This window comes from Pezoporus occidentalis, unplaced genomic scaffold (genome assembly GCF_034315485.1).
Source record: "Pezoporus occidentalis ecotype Australia unplaced genomic scaffold, CSIRO_AGI_Poc_V1 ctg89, whole genome shotgun sequence".
NCBI lineage: Eukaryota > Metazoa > Chordata > Aves > Psittaciformes > Psittacidae > Pezoporus > Pezoporus occidentalis.
The window spans coordinates 2,812,355-2,832,841 of NW_026916253.1; the positions used below are offsets into that span (position 1 = coordinate 2,812,355).

A 20,487-nucleotide genomic window follows, 5' to 3' on the forward strand; every position below is an offset into this window, starting at 1 on the left:
CTCATACTATCAATACAGAAAACTTAACACAATCCACCCAGACAAAACTATTTGCTATGAAGATGCTGTGTCCATCTTCAATATTTCTCAGGAAAGGAAATTAAAAACCAATGCTCATTCTTTCCCCATGCTTCCAAAGAGGAAAGAGTTGGATGAACTGGACTAAGGTAGGAAGAACCAATAGCAGTCAAACTGAGTTAACACTTTAGGCCAATATAAGAGTTGTGCTTCAGGAAACGGTAATTTCTCCCATCACATGATTTTAGTTTCCTCATTTTTTTCTAGCTCACAAGATGCTTATTCCATGTACATACATATGTATAAAATAAAGGTATGGCCCCATGAAAGCACATACATGTATGGCTAGATACCCTTTAGTTCTAGGTGTGTACACTTACGGAGGATATCTGGAGCCTGGATTAGACTGAGAAAGTCATCTTCTGTCTCTTGCTGAGCATATTTGAGAAGTGAGCGCTTGTGTGCAGCTGTCAGAACCTCCTGAAGAACATCAATGTTTCGAAGCTTTTTGCACAGACCGCAGACTCTCAGAGCTTCTTCGTGGTAAATGATGGCTTTGCGCAAGTGTGCTTTCCCTGAAAAAGCATTAGAAACTGTTGGTTGTCATCCACAGGCAATAATTAGAAGGTAATTTTCAAACTGTATCCAGTAGCTGTGTGAAACTGGCAGTTACCCAGTTGTTTTCTCTGAACTTTGTCCTTTAAAACGGTGAGAACCAACAGTCCATCAGGCATGTAGTCATACATCTCAGACAAGGCTTTCTCCTGCTGATCTTCGTCATCACCAGGCTGCACTATAATAATTGAAACAGAACGTCAGCCGTCACACATCTCCTGGTGCTCTGTTCCTTTAGGTGTTTTGTTGTGTACTTACTACTACCTTCTCTCCAAATGCAGTCAAATATTGTTACACATAGATATTGATAGGAATTTACAGGTTTTAGGACTTTCATCATTTTTATCATCTGCAATATGCAAGCAATACTTATATGCCAGAGTACATCAATAAAAATTGAACAATTTGGTAGCATATAATGATTATAATTTATGCTATTTTGCAAAAGTTACATAAATTAACTTTCACATTATTCTGTACAGAACAAAAAAAGAAAGGCCTCATATCTGAATGGGAAAATGGCTACAAATTAACATATATTGAAATCCAAAAGTTCCTGGCTCCTAGTCTTACTCAGACCAAATTATATGTGTTTATTACTGTTATTTATATTAATATATAGAAAATGTATTATTCTTACATTCATGGTCACACAGAATGGTGGCAATGAAGTAATGTGCCAGAGCTTTGTAGTGGTCCGACTTTATCTGTGCCAGCTTAGACCAGGAATAGGGGATATTTTCTTTCACTGGCTCCTGATTCATTGCAGTGTTAACCAGCATGTAAACCTCTCCCACCTAAAATAAAGCACAGCATTGAAGTATGAGAATAACAGTAATTATTAGGAGCTCAACTAAGGGACAGTATATGCAACCTTGTGATAATTTCATGTGCATCACACCAAAGGTAGGGAAACAAACAAAAAGACGATTGTTACAAAATACCAGAAATAAGTTTTGAGAAAATTGAAATTCCATCTCTGATTTTTCCCTTACAAGAAAAGTAAATCAATTTTGTAGAAGAACAGATGGACTAAGTCAATCTATGTGACTTCAGAGTTCAGCAAAAACATGACAAAATACATGGGTTTTAATTTACAAATGCATCTTATTGGCTTAATTCAGCTGAGAAAAAGGATGAAACACATTACTTAAACAATAGGTTTGTACTTCGCTTCTGAAACTGTGGAGTCCGATCTAGCCTTAAGTTTGTGTGGTCTAGTTAAAACGGGGCTACTATCTTTTATGGAGAGGAAAGAAAATAGCTTTGCAAGCAGTGAATGCTGCTTTAATGGATCAAACAACTCCAACTGACAGAATCAAAAAGTCTTTCCCCTGCAGCTAATCAGCCCTACAGATAAGTGAGGGTAGCTTTACAGAGTTGATAGGGAAAGCTTTACCCATTTATCTGGTATGGAACCAATTATACATCTCCTTCTCTGAAGTGGCTCAGAGAGCATATTCATGTCTTGTTGGCATACCCAGTTTTTGATGTCAACAAGCTCATGTCAACATATACTGTGTACAGCTTGCCTCCCCAGTTTTCAGGCAAGTCCTTCCGCTACCAACCTGACTCAGCTTATCGGGGTCTTTCCCCCAGTTACAAATTCATTACTCTTTTGGACTTGCACTTTTTAGGTTTGCATAACCTCCAGCTGCTGGGAAAGACAACAGGTTGTGTTCACTACTTAACAGAGAACTACAGAAACAACACTGTCGCTTTGTATGTTGTTCTGTGGACAAGATCTGCACTGTTTGAAAGAGCAATATGATAAATAGCTTGTAAAAAACATTCAGAAAGTTCGCTGCCCAACTATTTCAGCATGTTTCTGTTAAACTTCATGAATTATGGCTTTTAAAAATCATAACAGTTCTAAATTAATTATATTTAAATTGCAGCTATCTGCATTTTAATCATCTGAAAGGTTGTGATTCTCATTTTAGCTTGTCCATTGTTACACTCGTGTTTTTCCAGTGGTTGTTAATGTTTATATTTAAGAAACTCTGCTTATATTACTAGAGGCTGTAGCTATTACCACAGCACTGTAAACTCTCATTTTAAAATATGAGACTCAAATTTTAGCCTTTACCTTGGCAACTTCCTGTGTCATTTTCACTAGTGTGAAAAACTCGTTGCGTATTCCAGGGAGACCAATTTGCTCAAAAACACACTCTTGAGCTTGTGCAAGCATCATTTTTACTAATACGTTCAACATAGCTGGGCTCATATCATAGCTTGGGGTGTGAGTAAAGGTCTCCTTCAAGTAGCTCAGGACTCCTGAAATTACAAAATGGGGTTTTCAGCATTACAAAGAGAGAAACTTATGAATTCGATTCTAGCATGTACCATAATAATTAGGATTGAAAGCATACTTTCTAGTATTGCCCTACAGCAATCTGAACAGATTCTTAGTACACATGGAACTAGACCGAGTTACAGATTTTGCTTTGCATTCCCATAAAACATCTCCAGGCACAGTTCTCAAAACTACAGTTCAGATGAGCAACAGAAGCTGCAAGTTTTAAGGTCAATACCCTTGGGTTTGCTTCTATCAGTTCTTGTGAACTGAAATAAAAGCTGTGCTGAACTGAATATGACTTGTATGCATGAGTGGTAGGCTAGGGTTTATACATAGGACAATAGGAAAAAAGAAATCTAAAACAGTTACAACGAGGTGACAGTAGAACCCTTGGATGGAAGGAAAACACACAAACATATAAACTTCATTAATTTCAAATCTCCTTTTCAGCTGCTGCTAAGTATATTTTGTGTCCTAGTGAAAGCTCAGTTCCATCCCTATAAGTAAACTAGAATAGTATATTTAACAGGGTAAAATCAGATTCTGCTGTAGACATTTGGCTCCACCAACACATGAATCATTTCTATCATTTCTCAAATTAAAAAGCAAACACTAACTGCAGTGCAAATATTAAGTAGCAGTTTCATGGATGGAAGTGTGACCTTCAGTATGCATGTCATCCAACTGGTTTAGTGAGTTCCACTAGCCTTCTAATTGCTGATAATACTACAAAAGTGTAACAATAAGACCTCTGCTTTTTAAGTGTTCCAGCATCCGTATTCTTACTTCTTGCTGCTACATTCAGTTCTGGTCACATTGTGCTGTATTTTCCTACTGCCACTTTCTGAGATTTTTCATTTTGTTGCACTTGTATCTTATATCTTATGATTATGCCCTTATACAGTTTTAAATTCAGCAATGTCTGCCTTTTTGCACCAGAATCCCCAACTCCAGACTTGCCAAGCACATCCCACATACTGAAGGAATGCCCTACTGAAAGGGGCCGAAAATACAAGTGAGGAAATATTTTTTGTTGTTGTTTTTAACATATTTCTGCTTATGCAATAAACATATACACACTGAGAACTTTGCCGAGGATAAACTGTGCAACATTTTCCATTTAACACAGAGAAATGGTTAATACATGCTCTGTATGATGTCTCTACCAACATAATGAAGAGTGTTACGGAGCCATGCACAGGTACAATGAAATGCCTTCTTAGCACATAGCTTTGGGGCCCTGCAAAGGTTATGTGGCAGCAAAAAATGCATTTCAATTTGGAATTAATTCTGTTCGGCAAATATGTCCAAGTGAAAAGCTGTGGGTTTGTTTTTTTTTCTCTTAATTATTTGCAAAATGGAGACATTTCTGAAGTACTGAAATTTGTTTTAGATGAAATACAAAGGTTGAAAAACTGATTAATAAATGCATGAAGATATACTATTATTTTTTTTGATAGCTGTGTATTCATAAGAGGGGTTTCAGGAGACTCCAGCTCTCTGGTCCACAGTTCATACCTGACAAAGTTATATACAGTGCAAACCAGTAGCCACAGATTGTTAGTGAAGAAATAAGTCTTACAGTACGTGTTAATTACATAGGGCATGTTTTCAAGCATTACATGTAGCACAGATGACATTTACAAAAAAAAAATAAATCTATTTGGGAAAAAAAACAAAACAAAACAAAAGCCTCTGTAGTATGTTAGCTCAAGAGACATGATTCCCTTTCAATGAACTGCAAATTTCACACCAGAGAACACAGTAAGATTAATTTTGAAAAGACCATGTGGAAAACTACGTTTAAAACCCTTTATCAACCCTTTAACATTGTTTCTTATACAGATTTTACACCTATGTAGTATCACTGAGGCAAAAGCAATTACGTTGGTGAAACAAAAAATGAACAATGAAGCAGTTACTGTTGGGGTTATAACTTGGACCTCTGAACTGCAGTTCATAAATAATACTGTGGTTAATGATTAATCTGCATGCTCAGACTACAGTTCCAGGCTTTTATTTAATTCTTCATCTCAGCTGTTAATGAGGCTTGAATTTCCCTGTTCTTTTTTTGTGTACTAAAGTCAGATGAGGAACATCAGTGTAAAGACCTTCCCAATATTTTAAACTTTGTACCTGCAGCTCTCTGAAAAGCATCCACAGCGTTTTCAAGTCCAGCCTGGGTTTGACGATTGCATCTTGTTCCAATCTGGGTATAGAGGGCTCCAATGTTGAACAAAATGCTAGCTTTTTCAAGTAACAGGTTTGGCTGACACACTGGGACACCTGTGAAGGAATCGTACCTTGGGAAACAAATATTACAAGTGTTAAGATTAGCAGAGTCCATCAAAAGATATTTTCATACAGTTTTTCCAAAAAAAGCAGCGGAATTCTTGATTATTTTTTGCTTGTGTGGAAAAGGTGAACAGAAATATCATAGCGTAGGACAATCTAGATGCTGCAAGTCAGAGACCAGCTTTATTGCAGGCTTAGTTTTCAGCAAGTTTTACAGCAGTGCCTCCATAAGCATATTATATCCAACTCAAAAGTGTCTGTAAGACATCACAGAGGCTGAAAGTATACTGGGGAAGCTGCTGTGTATGCTGCTATGTTCTCGTACTTAGATGTTGCCAAAGATCAACTATTGGCATAGGCAGATATTCTATAGTTCTAAAATTCCTATGTGCAGTTCTGACTAAAAATGTAATGGTTCCTCTTGGCTGCATCATAAAATGATTTTTTTTCATCATAAAAACGCTGAATTCAGACTCAAACTTTGCTCACAGATGTAGTACAAACTGCTATAACAAATTAAGCTGCCCCTCCTCATTTGCAGGACAGGAATTAAAGTCTGACCCATTCCCCATCTGCATCATGCAACAAGGTTCAGAGTTCAGGAAACATCTACTATTGATCAAAAATGAAGATTATTTTCTCGCTTTTTCTCTTGTGCTAACCTGTAGCCCAAGTCATTTGCCATAGACAACGGCTTCACTCCAAGTGGGATAAAGGTGTACTGTATTCAAGTTTATTCTTAACACTAAAAGAAAAAGCTGACAACACACACTGCAGGGAGTAGTGGGGGAAACACACTGACTTGATTCAAATTAAACAGAAGACAGTTACTGATTAACTGTGTTTTGAAAAAGAAGAGACAAGACAAACATGAACTACACTTACCATGTAAATAAAACTCCCATGTGCCTGGTGGGTGGGAAAAATCTGTTTTCTACATAACCAAGTTGAAGGAAATAACTTATCAGCATCTCAATGCCAGCTTCATCTCGGCTAGGAGTGCGGCAGGCCTTGAATTACAAGAGATTTAAATGAAGCGTTTTCTGTTGAGTATGAGTACAGAAACACCCAGGATAAGACTCTGTGGACTTCCGCATAACATAAAAATGTTTGGAATCTGAGAACAGTAAGCTTAAGGCCATATGGATGCATTCCAAATAAGAGTTTTTCAGCTGCACAAAAGTAGCACGTAACCTTTAAGGAAGCTAAGAGGATCTGTTAATTAAATAAAATCGTAGGTATTTTATGAAAGCTACAAAGAAAGTTTCTAGTATAATACAGAAAACACCACCATTCTACTACAGTTTTTGCCAGATGAATTCCCGTCAACATTCTTCCTGCTAAATTTATAGTACTTTAAAGTAAAAAAGTAGGCAAGACAAATCTTAAATTTATAAAGTTGTGTCAACAGCTCAATCACTTTGCATAACTTTACCCTTTTCTTCACTTGTTCTCTACTCGGATTGCAAAGCTCCTGGACAACAGAGATTCATGTTCCATATCTCAGAAACTAAGTCAATACAAATACGATGAGTTAAAAGTAATAGGGACATATTCTGATTCCATATAAATGCTAGTATTTTCAACTGCAGATTAAAAGACCTCATGATATGACAAACTTGAACTTACTTGTCTCAAATCCATGAGATCTGCTATTTCGTCTTCATACTCAGAACTGTCTTCACTATAATGTTCCAAAATAAAGTCCTTAAAAAAAAAAACGGAATATCCAATAATCAATTAAACTACTTTTTCCTGCAATTGCAAAAGGTACAAAATTGATTCAGTTGTTATTTCCATGGTTTCTACTTCCTTCTAGTCAACAGTACAATAACATATAGCAATGAGACTACAAAAAGACAATAGTAGAAATAATTTGATTTTATATCCAAGATGAGAAATTTCAGTAAAGTAGCCAAACACCTGTCACATCAACTTCATTGGGTTTTAAAACACTACCACTTAGTAGTTTTGAAAAAGATAAGTGAGCCCTGTTAGCTAAAATAACAAGAGAATCAAGTGACCATAAAATCTTGTTAAGTGAAAGAGACTGACAAATTCTTGTCAGCTATACTAGGGCAATTCCACTTATATTACCAAAGATGCAATGCCATAAAGTGGTACCATAATCTGACCATGGAGATTAACCCAAAAAAGTAAAAGCAGAAACAAAAGCTATAATGATAAGATAGTTTACCATGAGAAAAATCTACATTGCACAATATGCAGTGGTCCAAAAAAAATACAAAGATGGCTTAAATAGCCAGCAAAGTATATTAGCCAACAAGCAAGGAGCATTAATGGTGCACCACCACTTCTCAAATGAGCTAGCTTGGTTAGCTCAAGTCAAATCTTCATTACTACTTCCTGTTGCACCAAGTACTTATCAATTATCTCATTGGAACCAAAAACTGTAGAAAGAATTTTTGTTCCCTTTGATTTAACTGTCTCCAGAGTAGGATTTCTTATAATATCTTCTGAGTCCTTGCCCTAGTCAGGTATGAGCAATGAGCCAAATAATTGGCGGTTAATTTTTTAAACACATTGTGATCTCAGGTTTAGGGCCAATAAAACAAAAATAATTTGTACAATCTGCTTCTTCAAACAAATCAGAAGTTATTTCTGTTGACTCTTCATTCCCAAATGTGTCTGAAATTTACCTTGAGGGGGAGTGTAAAGTCTACTTCTTTGGTTTCCTTCAGGCCCAGGGGTACCAAGGGAATGCTGAAAGTCTCTCTATGAAAAAAAGATTCAAAAATACTTTGTTTCTGTTTATCTGCCAATAAGATAATTACTTTTATTTGATGACAGGAAGTTTGTATACTGACAGGTGTTCAAGTAAAAGGTACATAGTTTATAACAATTCCTTCAAGGAAAGAGTAAAGAAAGCTTCCTTCCCTCCCCCTGCCATTTAAACCTATTTTTCCTTCAAGGAAAGAAGATGAGACACCCATAGGTTGACTTACTGCAATTCAACTTTTATAAACCTGCACAAGTTCTATAGACAGAAAACAGCTCCACAGCTGCTAGATCTGCTACAGTAAGAGCTATGGTAATTACTTATCATTAGTTATCATTAGTATTTTACATGCTACCAATGCTTTCATATGTAGAAGCTATGGGTGTCAAACACAGGGAAAAGCAGGGCTAAAGTGTACCAACTTTAACAGTGAAATGTCTAAGAGTAGGAAGTCTGAGAACTACTCAGTTTCTAAACAACACCAGGTGTTGATCTATAAACAAGTCAACCACTAAAATATCAAAGGGCAACAAAGGATGAGAACTATGACTTAAAAAAAATTGGATCTTCAAGAGAACATATATCTGTACCATGGATTTAAACCTAGATCATATTAGTAAACAACACTAGCTAATGAGGGATAAATGGTGCTGTTTGATTCATAATAGTCTCAAAAGCTGCATATATTGCTCTTCATTAAGCAGATTAGCCAATAACAAAAAAAAAAAATGAATGAATAAATAAATAAATAAATATCAGAATTGCTGCCAGATAAAAGTTTGTTGAGTTGGTTTAATGAGTCAGTACCAGGCAATAACAAGTTTTATCCAACATTCTTTTTCCTGAAAAAAACTAACTGACCATTTTTGTTTAGAGCATTCCATTACCAACTGCAAAATCCCACGGGTGTGGCTCATTTATGATTTTATCAGCAAAATTACTTTCTTACTGGTGGAAATTCCATCTCAGGAAGGAGGGAATAGGCACGTAGCTTCCTCAGCAGAGGAAGAGTCCTTAAACTGGTTGGCATGATCCAGAAAGTGGCTCTGTTACCCTGAAGAGGACTTCCATGATTCAGAGCCAAAATACCACTGCAGGTAGTGCAAATGATCTGATATCTGATAAGGCTTTTAGAAGAAACACCACCACTTTTACAATAGACTATATCAACACTTCCCCCAAAAGGAAGTGAGACACATGCAAAAGGAATCCTAACTTACTGATTTAATGACTTCTAATACTACCCACATTCCCTGTGGACACCAACACTTGTCATTCAAAGGAACTCTATTTCTATTTTTTTAAGTTTCTACGGGGGCTCTGCAGTTAGGGAGGTGATCCTGGGTTTCCATAAGTGAGTAGAAATGGCGTCATACTTCTCAATCCAGTTGAGATGTGCGCAAGTACTCGGAAGTCCAACCCTTCAGATTGGTGTAACACAATACAGAGTAATCCAGTGCCATGGGCGTGACCTCATGTTCATGACTATATGCACAATAGACTCAGAGAGCAACTATTAATTGCTATTTGCTATTAAAGGCTGGAGAGCATTTATGGAGGGAGTGAATTATTTTAGCTGATGGAACATAAAAAGCATTTAGAGCTTAGAATGTACAGTACCAGAAAAGCAAAACACTGTTCAAAGCTGAGTGGGGAAGTAGGATCAAGAGAGAAAAAGCTAATAATAAGTTACTTATAATAATTAGACAGAATGACTGTCTAACTGCAAGGCTTCTACCTGCCTTGGGGTCTGACCTACTGCTCACCCTTCACTGAGAATTCAAGTGTTTCAAATATTCCTTAGCTAGAAAAAGGAATATCCTTTCTGGAGTCTTGCACGCAGCCATAACTTTCCTACTGCTCTCTACACTTCACACATCTATGAAGCCTGGCAAAATCTTGAATGAGAAAAAAGAAATAAACAACAACAAAAAAAAACACCAAAACATTTTCGTATCAAATAATTGTCAAAGTTTGTCATGGGGGTGGAGACTTCCATGGGGAACTTCGGCACATTTTCAGAAAAATTAAATTATATGGTATATCAGGTCATTATTCAGCTGAAAGACACACCACTGGAAATGTGCTTGGTCACTATACATTAAGAACTTTTTATAGTCCACCTAGAAGTTAGACCTGAGAACAGTGCTAAGAGGGACTCCAAATTATACCGTACATATATATATATCATATGAAGCGCTTCAATTTATGATTTCAGCTGCCAGTGTTAATCAAATATTTAGTTTTTGAAGCAACAAGGTATCTACCAGATAGAGAAATCACTGCGGTATTCAGACAATAAATAATCTTTGACTTTTGAAGCTTTTTGTTTGAGGAATCTATTACAATTTGAAGTTCAGTGTGCTCTTTATAGTTGTAAAAACATCTTAGAAGAAGTCCAGCTTCACCTGCTAAAAATTCATCTGCTAATTTACGGATTTCTATTACTGAATTGCACACCTTAAATATTATTTCAAGTCTGCTTTGAACTCCAACTCAGTGTTCTCCGGCTAAAGAGAGGACTGCTCCACTCACTGCATTTGAGAACAGATGTTAGATCACGAGGTTTGTTCACTCCAGAATGTACTGAACCAGTTCTAGTACTGGAAATTCTGCTAGGGACCATGTGTCTCCCCATACAGGCCCAAGAGCTTTCAGTTCTTGCAATTCTCTGCTTCACAAAGGAACTCTATATCTAAGGATTAGTGGTACATACCTTTCCCAAGTGAAAGACAAATATGCAGACTAACCCTTAGTCAACAAATCTGCCATCAAATGTTCTCTTCATATCAAGCTCTCTGCTCTTTCACACAATTGTTTTCCAGCATTCACATTCACCTAGAAACAGTTTTGTTTCCAAGGGTAAACAGAAGATCTGTTAATAATTGAGTAACTTAGCTGTATACTTACTCTGAGTTTTGATAAACTTCTACTGAGATGTTAAGTCCTTCCAATTCCTCCTTTAAGATCTGCAGGTCTGAGTTTACAAAACTCAGTTCCAGTAGTACCTGCTCTCTTACTTTGTTATTGGTGGTTGCTCTGCAGAAAGAAAGGAACATAATTCATTTTTTTTTGCTGAGGAAAAGGTTTTATGCTTAAGCTCAGTTGAGCCCCTTCCTGGCATTCTCAGCATTTTTAAGATTATTTCTTTTTATCTCCTTAAGAGATGTTGTAAGACCAAGAACTTCAGAATTTATTAGGTTTTTATATCAAGAGAAAGCATAGGACATTTTACAGATAACAGCACACAGATACATAAAAGGCTTGCTACGTGCAAAAGGGTTTTTAGTGTGATTAGGGTGTCAGGCTCATTTTCAGATACATTAATACTAAAGCATCTTAAACAGAATCACTATCCTATTTTTCGGATTATGTGACATTTTCATAGAAGAAGATACGAGGGTGGAGGTAGGGGGGAGTCAGGAGATATTTTTACAAAAGGTACTTCCCCACTTTGTAAACTGAATTATGAATAGAATTATAAATTGAAGCAGTTGAGACTTCTCATCATATGAATACAAGAAAACAACTTTCTCACAAAACTATTACTGCAGAATGCTTTAGAACCAAAAATACAGGTAGAAAGATATTTCTTTTTAATGCAATACAAACTACTCTGTAGTTTTATTTTGTCAGATTCAAATAGGATTTTTCTTTTTTTCTTTTTTTTTTGTTTCCTTTGCCATTTATACATTTACATGACAACATTTTGAACTGTTAGCACATTGGTTATTGGTATTTAGCAATCCAGAGCACTTGTGTGATTTCTTACTTGTGTATTTCAGGATGTTATCTCACTATTTCTAGCATGATTCTCCATACAGTATTACTGCTTTCTAGAGTATTAAACTTATCTATAACCACAGGTATGATTTTAAGACAAAAGGTCTTGATCCATACCCAGGCTTAAGATATTGTACCCCCATATTAGACAGTACAAAGCATTAGGCAGTCACAAACTTAAAATAAGCTTGCAGCATTTTGCATTTACCTTTAAGACAAAATTGACATTCATAAATATTTATAAACAACCCTCTTATACATCCAGCCTCCACTGGAACAATTCTCCAATTTTACAGAACACCTTGGTGAAGAACTAGTTATTCCAAGGCTAAAATTGTAAACTTGTACTTCATATTATAAATCTGTGTAATATGTCAACTTTCTGCGCTGTACTATATCGAGTACCTGAGATTGCTTTAACTAAGCAATGTTAACATCTGCTGTCTGTATAAGCCAAACTGGACACAAATACACAGTGGACTGAAGCTAAAGGCACCACCATAGAGGTAGATGGGCAATCTCAGTATTTTAATTATGGTGCTAAGGCCTCATGTTTGGCGTAGCTTACCATCCTCCACAGGATGGGGATGGGTTCTAATTTTTTTTTCAGAAACCCCAGCATTCCACCCAGATGAACTTCTCTAATATGGCTAAATTGCTCTCGACATCCATGCCAATTTAGAGTTTATTTAATTACCTTTCCATGTTTGTTTGTTTTGTTGGTTTTTTTTTTTTTGCACTGCAGACATACTTTGTAAGGACAAACAGCAAAAGACAGTAACAGGAGCAATGTGATATCCTCAAGATCCAAGTCTACTATGAATTCACTTTTAACTCAGAAATTCCAGACAAAAGACAATGAAAAGGAGAGGGTGACTTTCAGAAGTTCTAACAACAAAAGTATTTGTGCTAGATGGATCACTTGTTTCAAGCCTAGTGTTTACTTTCAGCCAAAAGTAAAGAAACCTGCATTTCCAGTTTTTCCATAAATCCTACTGCAGGAGGCTCCTTGTGAACAGCAATCGGTTTGCTTCTTTTAGAACTTGAAAAGCAAACAGAATCTGAAAACATAGAGCTTGTTTATTTGGGTTTTTCCTTAGGAGCCTGTAAATACGTCTAGTCATGTAAACTATCTAGTGGTCAGGTTACTTTTAAAATTGCTTCTTTTCAAAGAACTAGTGAGCTTTAACAGTATAAATGAATCTAGATTAATTAATAGCTTAGATCTATCCAGCTTAGAATAAGTCTGATCCTCTGCTCTCCAAACAGGCTCAGTTCCCAGTCTTGCCAATAGCAACTTCAGTATTTCACAGCCAAATTTTAGGACATCTTTAAGCTGAATGTGAGAGTAATCAGTGTTCATATTCGATATTAGTCATCCCTTCAGCCTTTCCAAAACACTCCTGAGTTGACATGCAGAAACATCTACTGAATATACAGTGTTCAATTTCAAAAGCAGATAAGAATTTTGCTAGATAGCAGAAGACCCAAAGTCTTATTCCTTAAGTCAATGACCAGAAAACAAAGCAAAATTAAATCAGAGGCTAAACCTACACAAGCTTTGGACCCATTGCCTCTCTTGCCAAGACTGGAGATAAAGGCAGGTAACAGACAAAGATGACTGGCTATCAATTAATGGCAAGTTTAAGAACAGTGAATTTATCCAAGTATTTTAATTTCTCTAAGGGAAGTATATTGATCAGGTTTTTGTTCTTGGAGACCTGTTGTTGCTCCAGCTGCAGAGAAGTAGACACTATAGATTACTGCAGATAAGTATTGGGGAAATTTTCAGGTTTTCTGTGTAACAGAGAGATAGATTGTTGGAAAGCTTACAGGTCTATTTGCTAAGCAGTTAATCACAGGATAGAGGACAGAGTCAACATAAGGCTATTCCTATGGGGACAGCCACGTAAGAAACTGTATCTTTAAAAAATATATATAAAAACTGGTGTACAAAATATAACAGATGAAGGGCAAAGTCTCTTCCAGTTACCTCAAGCTGCAGGAGAATTCGGTGGCAACTGCAACCCAGCTCAAATAAGACGTGTGCTACCCTGCTACTCCTGTATCACTACTACATGGAATAAATATAGCAACTGATAGTCCTTTCTACCATGGAGCACAAACCTGAAGGATCTTGAAAAAAGCAACAGCATAGCAACAATACCTTTATTTGATTTAAAGTGCAAAAAGGAGTCATTACAATATTCAGGAAGATTCACTTGCCATTAACACTAGCAATAAAGCTGATCAAACAGAGCGACACAAGACATTCTATCCTCAGTTCACTTGCTACAACACAGCAGCTTTGGAAGTGTACTTCATAGCAGGTAATAACTCTGCAGAGTTACATCATTAAAAAAAACCTTCAGGGAGATTTACAAAGCATCCAGCAGTAATTTATGCAGCAGTTAAGCAGAATGGGAAAAAACAATAGCTAAGAGACTTAAATAGTGTTGCTCTGGCAAGAAAACTAGGAAGTCATGACACATACCTTAAAAGGTTTTCAGCACCAGCTCTCATTCTTACTGCTCTTAAAATCTGTTGGTTTAGGACAGCTCTTTGATTTTGCAGTTTGCTTCGTCCAGTCTCAGCAAGAGGATTACATCCCTAGAATTAAGGAAACATTTATTATTTTTTTTGTTGCTGTTGAAAGAGACTGGAAAGGGAGGAAGGCTAAATTTGAAGGAACACAAACGGGTGGGTTCTGTATGGATACAAATTACCTAGATATGAATTAATGAGACTGACATCAGTGATGAATGACTGACAATGTTTCTTTTCTCAAACTCTGTCATTGAAAGCAAAAGACACACCATGACCAAAGTATTTGACATTAAAATCCAGGCAGAAAATATTTGTTTTAAAGCGTATGTACATGTGTGAGCCAGCCTGTTCTCCCCTAAATGTCTTTTGAAGGTATTTATCAATGATAACCACAGAGCAATATTATGTTTCTACGGGTTTCATAGAAACAGTATCTGGCCAGGCAATAACTCCAGTCAAAGTGTCTGCTTAACCTTTGCAAAATATCAGGGTTCCATACTGGGATGTATACAGACTTGAAATACCACTCTATCAAGACCAGGCTTCAGCGGCATCCCTGTTCACAGTCTCAAGTACCCTTCTAAAGATACCTGCTCTTGTTTCTTCTGGTGCTCAGAACTTCAGTAACCCTCCTTCCCTGTGTTCCTCTCTTTACATCTCTGCTTATCTGCACAACTCTTCTTCACACCCAGGAAATGCTCTTGGGTCTTGAAGCCTACCCTGCCGCAACCCAACAGCACCAAAAATGTAAAATATGAACAGGCTTTGTAAGTCATTTCATCTATATGTTCTCAGAGTGCCAGATGGAATGATTCATCTGCCCATTAGTTTTTCTTGTTACCTGTTGTCCAAACAAATATTATATATTGATTGCTCAGTATCAAATAAGATGGGAAACGGAATACTATGAGATGGTGTAAGATAAAACAAGATATGGAATAATGGAGTTTGGCAGGCTAAGATTATGATTACACCTTCAGACACTCATCAGATTAAGCCCTTAAAGTAAAGAATAACTCCCAGAATTCACCGAAATGCTCCTGTGTATTTGCATACCTTACACAAGCACAAGACTCAAACTGGAACCTGTGTTTGAGCAGGTCTGAGCCATTGTATTCTGATGAGCACTCATAAGCTAAAACTGTTATAGATGAATAGGATTGCATATTTGTCATTGAAACATGACCTTCACACCTTTCTTAAATAGAAGTTTCACTTCCACTTTTTTACCTTTTATATATCCCCTCCTCCCCACTTTAAATTCTAAAATAGATTTGAATACACATTTATAGCCAACCAGCACTTCCCTGCAGCCTTAGCTACTGATTCTGAAGTTAATAAGACTCCTCTGTTTTAATGCTTACCCTTAAATAAAGTGCGTCCTTTTGAGTGGCCTGGTTGAGTATCATTACAAAACTTGTCAGGGTCCTACTGGATTGTGCATTACACAATTAGAAGGCTCAGATCTGTCCAAGTCTTCCCTCAAGTACTCCAGCCACTAAATTATGCACTATTTTGGACCTCTCCCTCTTAGCTTTGACTCAAAAAATTTGAGTTTTGCTATAACAGCATTTAGAAGTCTCTCAACGAGCTCTAATTATGAGTGGTCAGGCAATGGCATACCAGCACAACAAAACCAAGTATTTAAATAGAACATGAAGTTATGATAATCTACTCAAAGTTCAGTTCTTATTTGTGTTGGCAAGTGAAAGCAAGTTGACTTGACAACAGAGAAATTATTGGATCAATCCAGATTACATTAGTTCAACTAGAAAGCACATAGCCCAATATTGTTAATTTATATTTCTGGTTTAAAAGTTATAAAGGTAAAATCACAGGTTTGTGCTCAGATATTCAAAAGCACCATTTGCCAGACAACTTGAAAAAGCATACCATGTTGTTACTCTTACTACAGAAGTGTTTCTGGATTGAAAGATCAATTGCAGCAGAAGCTAGAACTTGGGTGCAGATTATATGCTCTTTTTGTTGAGAAAGCACTGGCAGCAGGCACAATTCATAGAAGATGAAGCTCTTACTGGAGAGGACATGCACATGTAGCAAACTCATTCATTCATCTCAGACTAAAAGTAGTCCTTTCACTACCAAATACTTTATGCTCCTTTACACACATACAGAGACACAAGAAAGGCAAATTTAAAGGTACAATGTGGTCTTATATCCACAAGTTGCTTCCTGCTCTGAGCCTGCTTCTTTTTTCAGCCTGCCATTGTTTTTCCTCCTTTGTTTTTAATTCACTTTGTGCTATATAATCTTTCTCTTCTTACTGGTATTCAAAGTCTTCTCTCCTTCCATTCCACCTGTGCCATTTTCTTTTGAACATCAACAATTATCTCCTCTTGATGTTTGCATTCAGCTTGAATACTTGATCCTCACCTTAAGCCTGCCACCTCTATATCCCTGTACAGGTCTTCAATGCTTTCTTCCAACTTCTTTCTTAACCTCTGAATCCTAGCATCCTTTCTAAAATATCTTTGACTTGCCCTGGTCTTCATTTTTCTCTATAAAGCTGCAGCTTCTTTCCAGAACTCCATTTCCTTCCTGTGTGCCAAAAAGTTCCATGACATCATTCAAATACTTCTTTACAGCTCTACTTCTGTGAAACTTGCAGGAAGATGGATTCCTTGATTCCCAAGCCAATGAAGCTCTCAGCAGAAGCAGTGTGTTTATTTCAGTAGACCTTTGATCAAGCTCCAGCCCAGAAATCAAACAAGCTCACAATGAATAATGTGTTAAGGCCATTGCAAGTGTGCAGCGATCTTCAACTCTGCAAAGAGAAAAAGTGGCAGAGATATTTCTTGGCTTTTGGGGCAATCATTGCATGAAGCTTTAATGCAAAGCTTTAACGCAAGGCAGTGACAGACTGAGGTATCCTTGTCCCCTTCAGTGTGCCTGTAAGTGCTGCACTTCTGTCTCCTGAATGAAAGGCTTCTTGTGGATAGTCTCTTTTCAGGACAGGCTCACCTGCTGCAAGCACACACCTCCCTTTTACTTCTCAAGGCCTGTAAGGAACTCAGTCTTTACATGTTGGAAAAATGTTTTTCACATCTCCTGAATGGGGATGGGGACACTCAGCTAATCTCTGTTCATTTGCAGGCCTAAAGTCTTTATTGTAATCAGGCTGCCAGAAAACTGAAGAAGTCCTGCACAGAGGACAGTGAAAACAACCAGTGTTTGCAAAAAGGCATGGGAAATACACAATCTGGGGAAGATTTCCGCTTGTGTAAAGCACAGATTCTGTGTACTAATAAGTTATTTAGCAGACACATTGAACAAAGTGCTTAGTTTTGGTTTCCTCCATGTAGAAGATCCCTTTCCCAAACAACATTTGTTTACATGTGGACAATCCCAAGAACTGTGAGTGTTAATGTTCAGTTCATTACCATATCTGGCAGCCAAACTTCCCAGCTGTTTCCACACCTACTGTTTCATTCTTGTCAACAGGATGCTAGATGCTTCTTTTAATTACTGTTTATTTCTTTGCTGAGCCAAGACTATTTGGGAAGTGAACCTGATTGTACCCTGGCTTATACACTTCCAGTAAAATTATGAATAAAATAGTTAAAAGGGAATAGTTATTACTAAGGAAGTTGGAAAAATTACCAAGAATGGAGTATGATTCAAGATTTCATTGCATGCATTTGGGAATTGTGTGAAAAGTAAATTGAGCAACTTTTCTAGGAAGACCATTCAAATAGTCAACTCAGCTATCAATTTCAGAGCCTTTTTTCCCCCCTCAGAGCACAGCTGCACTTCTTTATGAAGTGTTGAAAGTGCTCAAATATTATTAACCTTAGATCCTGAGCCAAATAAGAGCTTTTTCAAACCTAAGGTTCATTTAGCTAGTCATTTCATTTCTTCCTGCTTGGTTGGAAAACAATGCTGAACTGCAGAATTGGGAAGCTGATTATGTTTGTAATATGTCACTATCAGAGGCAAGTCCCACACAGGAGTTACAGATCTTTGCCATATGTTATTTATATATGTAGTAAGGTAACATCTTGAAACAGATACTCAAGTTAGAACTACATGCTGAACTTAGGTGGCAGGATATCCCACTAGGGTTTATTATTAAGTTTGTAAAAATCATCCCACACACACTTATTTGGCCAACAGTTGTATTATGAGTGCCTGTGGGATCCCAGCGTGATGCTGTCAATGTCAGGCCAGGGACTGCCAGCTTAACAGCAGGAGCTCAAGCAGAGCTAGGAAATGGCTGACTGACTGTTCAGGACTCATGTGGGATTGAGGGGGAATATTTCATTCTACAGCTTACATGAGGACAGAGTTGGTAGCTAAGTAATCCTGCAGCCAGGTAGCCTAGGTTGGCTATGGACAGACAGCATCTTGCTTCTGCAAAAGGCCCCAGTGCTTACCTCTTATCTGAAGAGAAGGAGCCTTCAAATCCTCCCAAGTTTAAGGGGTATAGGCAGTACCTTCCTTTTTTCCCAGATTTAGGCTTTAGGCCTTGAGAAATTGCTGGCCACAGAGGGCAGATAGCTGTCAGAAGTACGGGTCCCAAATAAAGCAACAGTTATATTTAATTCGGATGCCAAGAAGTTCTTTCTTCAAGACAGAAGTGTTTTTTAATATCAGAAATCCAATTGTAAAGGAAACAAAAACCTTGACTGTTTGCCAAACAATGAGTAATCACAGTAAACATTTGAAATTAACATGAGTTACGAAGTAGTGGTTTGAACTCTTACGATGAGCCACACACTGTCTGAAGGTGACACAGAGTTGAAACTGGGTGTGCCTTCTTACTTAAAATAAAGCATTCCTTTCCAGCCAGCACAACCTGTGCTGCCTGTCAAGCACAGCAGTGTACACAAATGGCCATATCCTCCAGGTAGTTAAATGTGTGTGCAACTTCACTTATGCACACAACTTCTTTGGCTGCAATAGCGATCATAGTAAACAACATGATTCACACCAGTATTTCTAGAACTGATCCCAAGCCCTGTTAAATTATTATATTTATTTCCATTTTTGCACTACTATAATTAAAGTTTCTCTTGGCATGTTTCTACCAGTTCAATTTTTAAAATTTTAGCTAAACAGTTCAAGTTTTTCAAGAGTAGTTGTTTTATCCAAGTTAAAAAAGTCAGGGGGAGAGGGGAGACGTGGTCTTCCAGAGCCTGGCCTGCCTGTGCCATGAACAAGTATTTCACAGTTCTCAGTGCCTGGCCCCAGAGATTAGTACAACTTTAGAACTAGTTATTGTATTAAATTCCATGTACATATTTTCTAGACAATATTGCATCTTGTCGCACTGCTCACTAAGCAAAATGAAAATCAGCATTCCTTCACAGATGTCTGTCTCTTGACTAACCAAGTTTCAGATGGTTCTCAGTTTCACGCGAAGGCCTACTTTCAGTCTTAGGGTTTATGAATTTGTACATGATGAGTGGATATGGCATGGGGGGGGATGAATCATCACTGCATTGTTTCTGTCCTGCCAGACAAGGGGAGAGAGAACAAATAGGCAAATAAATATTCCTGTGTCTATGCTAATGCTGACGGTTGCCTGGCTACTAATGACCGAGAAGAACCGCATGAGCTGAACCATGGTGGAAGCACAGGTGCAGCAGGTTACTAAACTGACACACCAACCACAGTTGGGGGGGGAAGTCCTGCAGATGAAACCCCAAAAGCTAAGGAGGGGAAGGAGAGAGTCAATTAGGGGAGTGCTGATTCACACATTGGTTACCATACCTATCATCATTTTCAGCCTGGTGCTTCATATATGAAACTACTTGTGTTCTGTTTTTAGCCTTTTGCCTTGGCAGGGCGGACTAATATATACAGTATTTCTTTCTGAATCATCAGCTTGGTCTATACGATAAGTATCTAGCCTCTTCACTGGAACCAGAGCTTTAACAGAAAACTAAAATCAGCATTTTCATTAAACTGAGCAGAATCTGAAGATTCCTGAAGCTAGCTCTCAGGAGGAGAGCTTCCTCTCCTTCTACATAGCACAGTGGGCAGAACAACCAAACTGAAGACAAGATGCTTAGTGCTGCACCAGCAGATGCTTGCAGAGCTACAGGAAGGGCAACTTTGAGCAGTGAACTATGGCTTTTTCTTATCATTTACTGCAACTTCCTGACTGATGAGAGCATTTATAGAGTTACAGTATGCGTAAGGTGTTACAAAGAAGTAAACCAAGATA

The 20,487-nt window shown here is 37.5% G+C and overlaps 1 protein-coding gene across 2 annotated transcripts in view; it reads right to left on the reverse strand.

Moving 5' to 3' along the window:
- The window catches only part of RHPN2 (rhophilin Rho GTPase binding protein 2), a 28,845-nt gene that overhangs the window by 4,017 nt on the left and 4,341 nt on the right, over positions 1-20,487 (reverse strand). The window contains exons 2-11 of one of the 2 annotated variants that reach the window (XM_062604830.1): positions 14,245-14,360; positions 10,878-11,006; positions 7,888-7,963; positions 6,857-6,934; positions 6,113-6,237; positions 5,069-5,235; positions 2,723-2,910; positions 1,274-1,430; positions 692-811; positions 399-593 (exon numbers count right to left, since the gene is read on the reverse strand). In XM_062604830.1, the coding sequence (XP_062460814.1) occupies positions 399-593; positions 692-811; positions 1,274-1,430; positions 2,723-2,910; positions 5,069-5,235; positions 6,113-6,237; positions 6,857-6,934; positions 7,888-7,963; positions 10,878-11,006; positions 14,245-14,360 (1,351 nt within the window). The remainder of the gene's footprint in view (positions 1-398; positions 594-691; positions 812-1,273; positions 1,431-2,722; positions 2,911-5,068; positions 5,236-6,112; positions 6,238-6,856; positions 6,935-7,887; positions 7,964-10,877; positions 11,007-14,244; positions 14,361-20,487) is intronic. The other variant, XM_062604831.1, reaches the window with a different exon arrangement.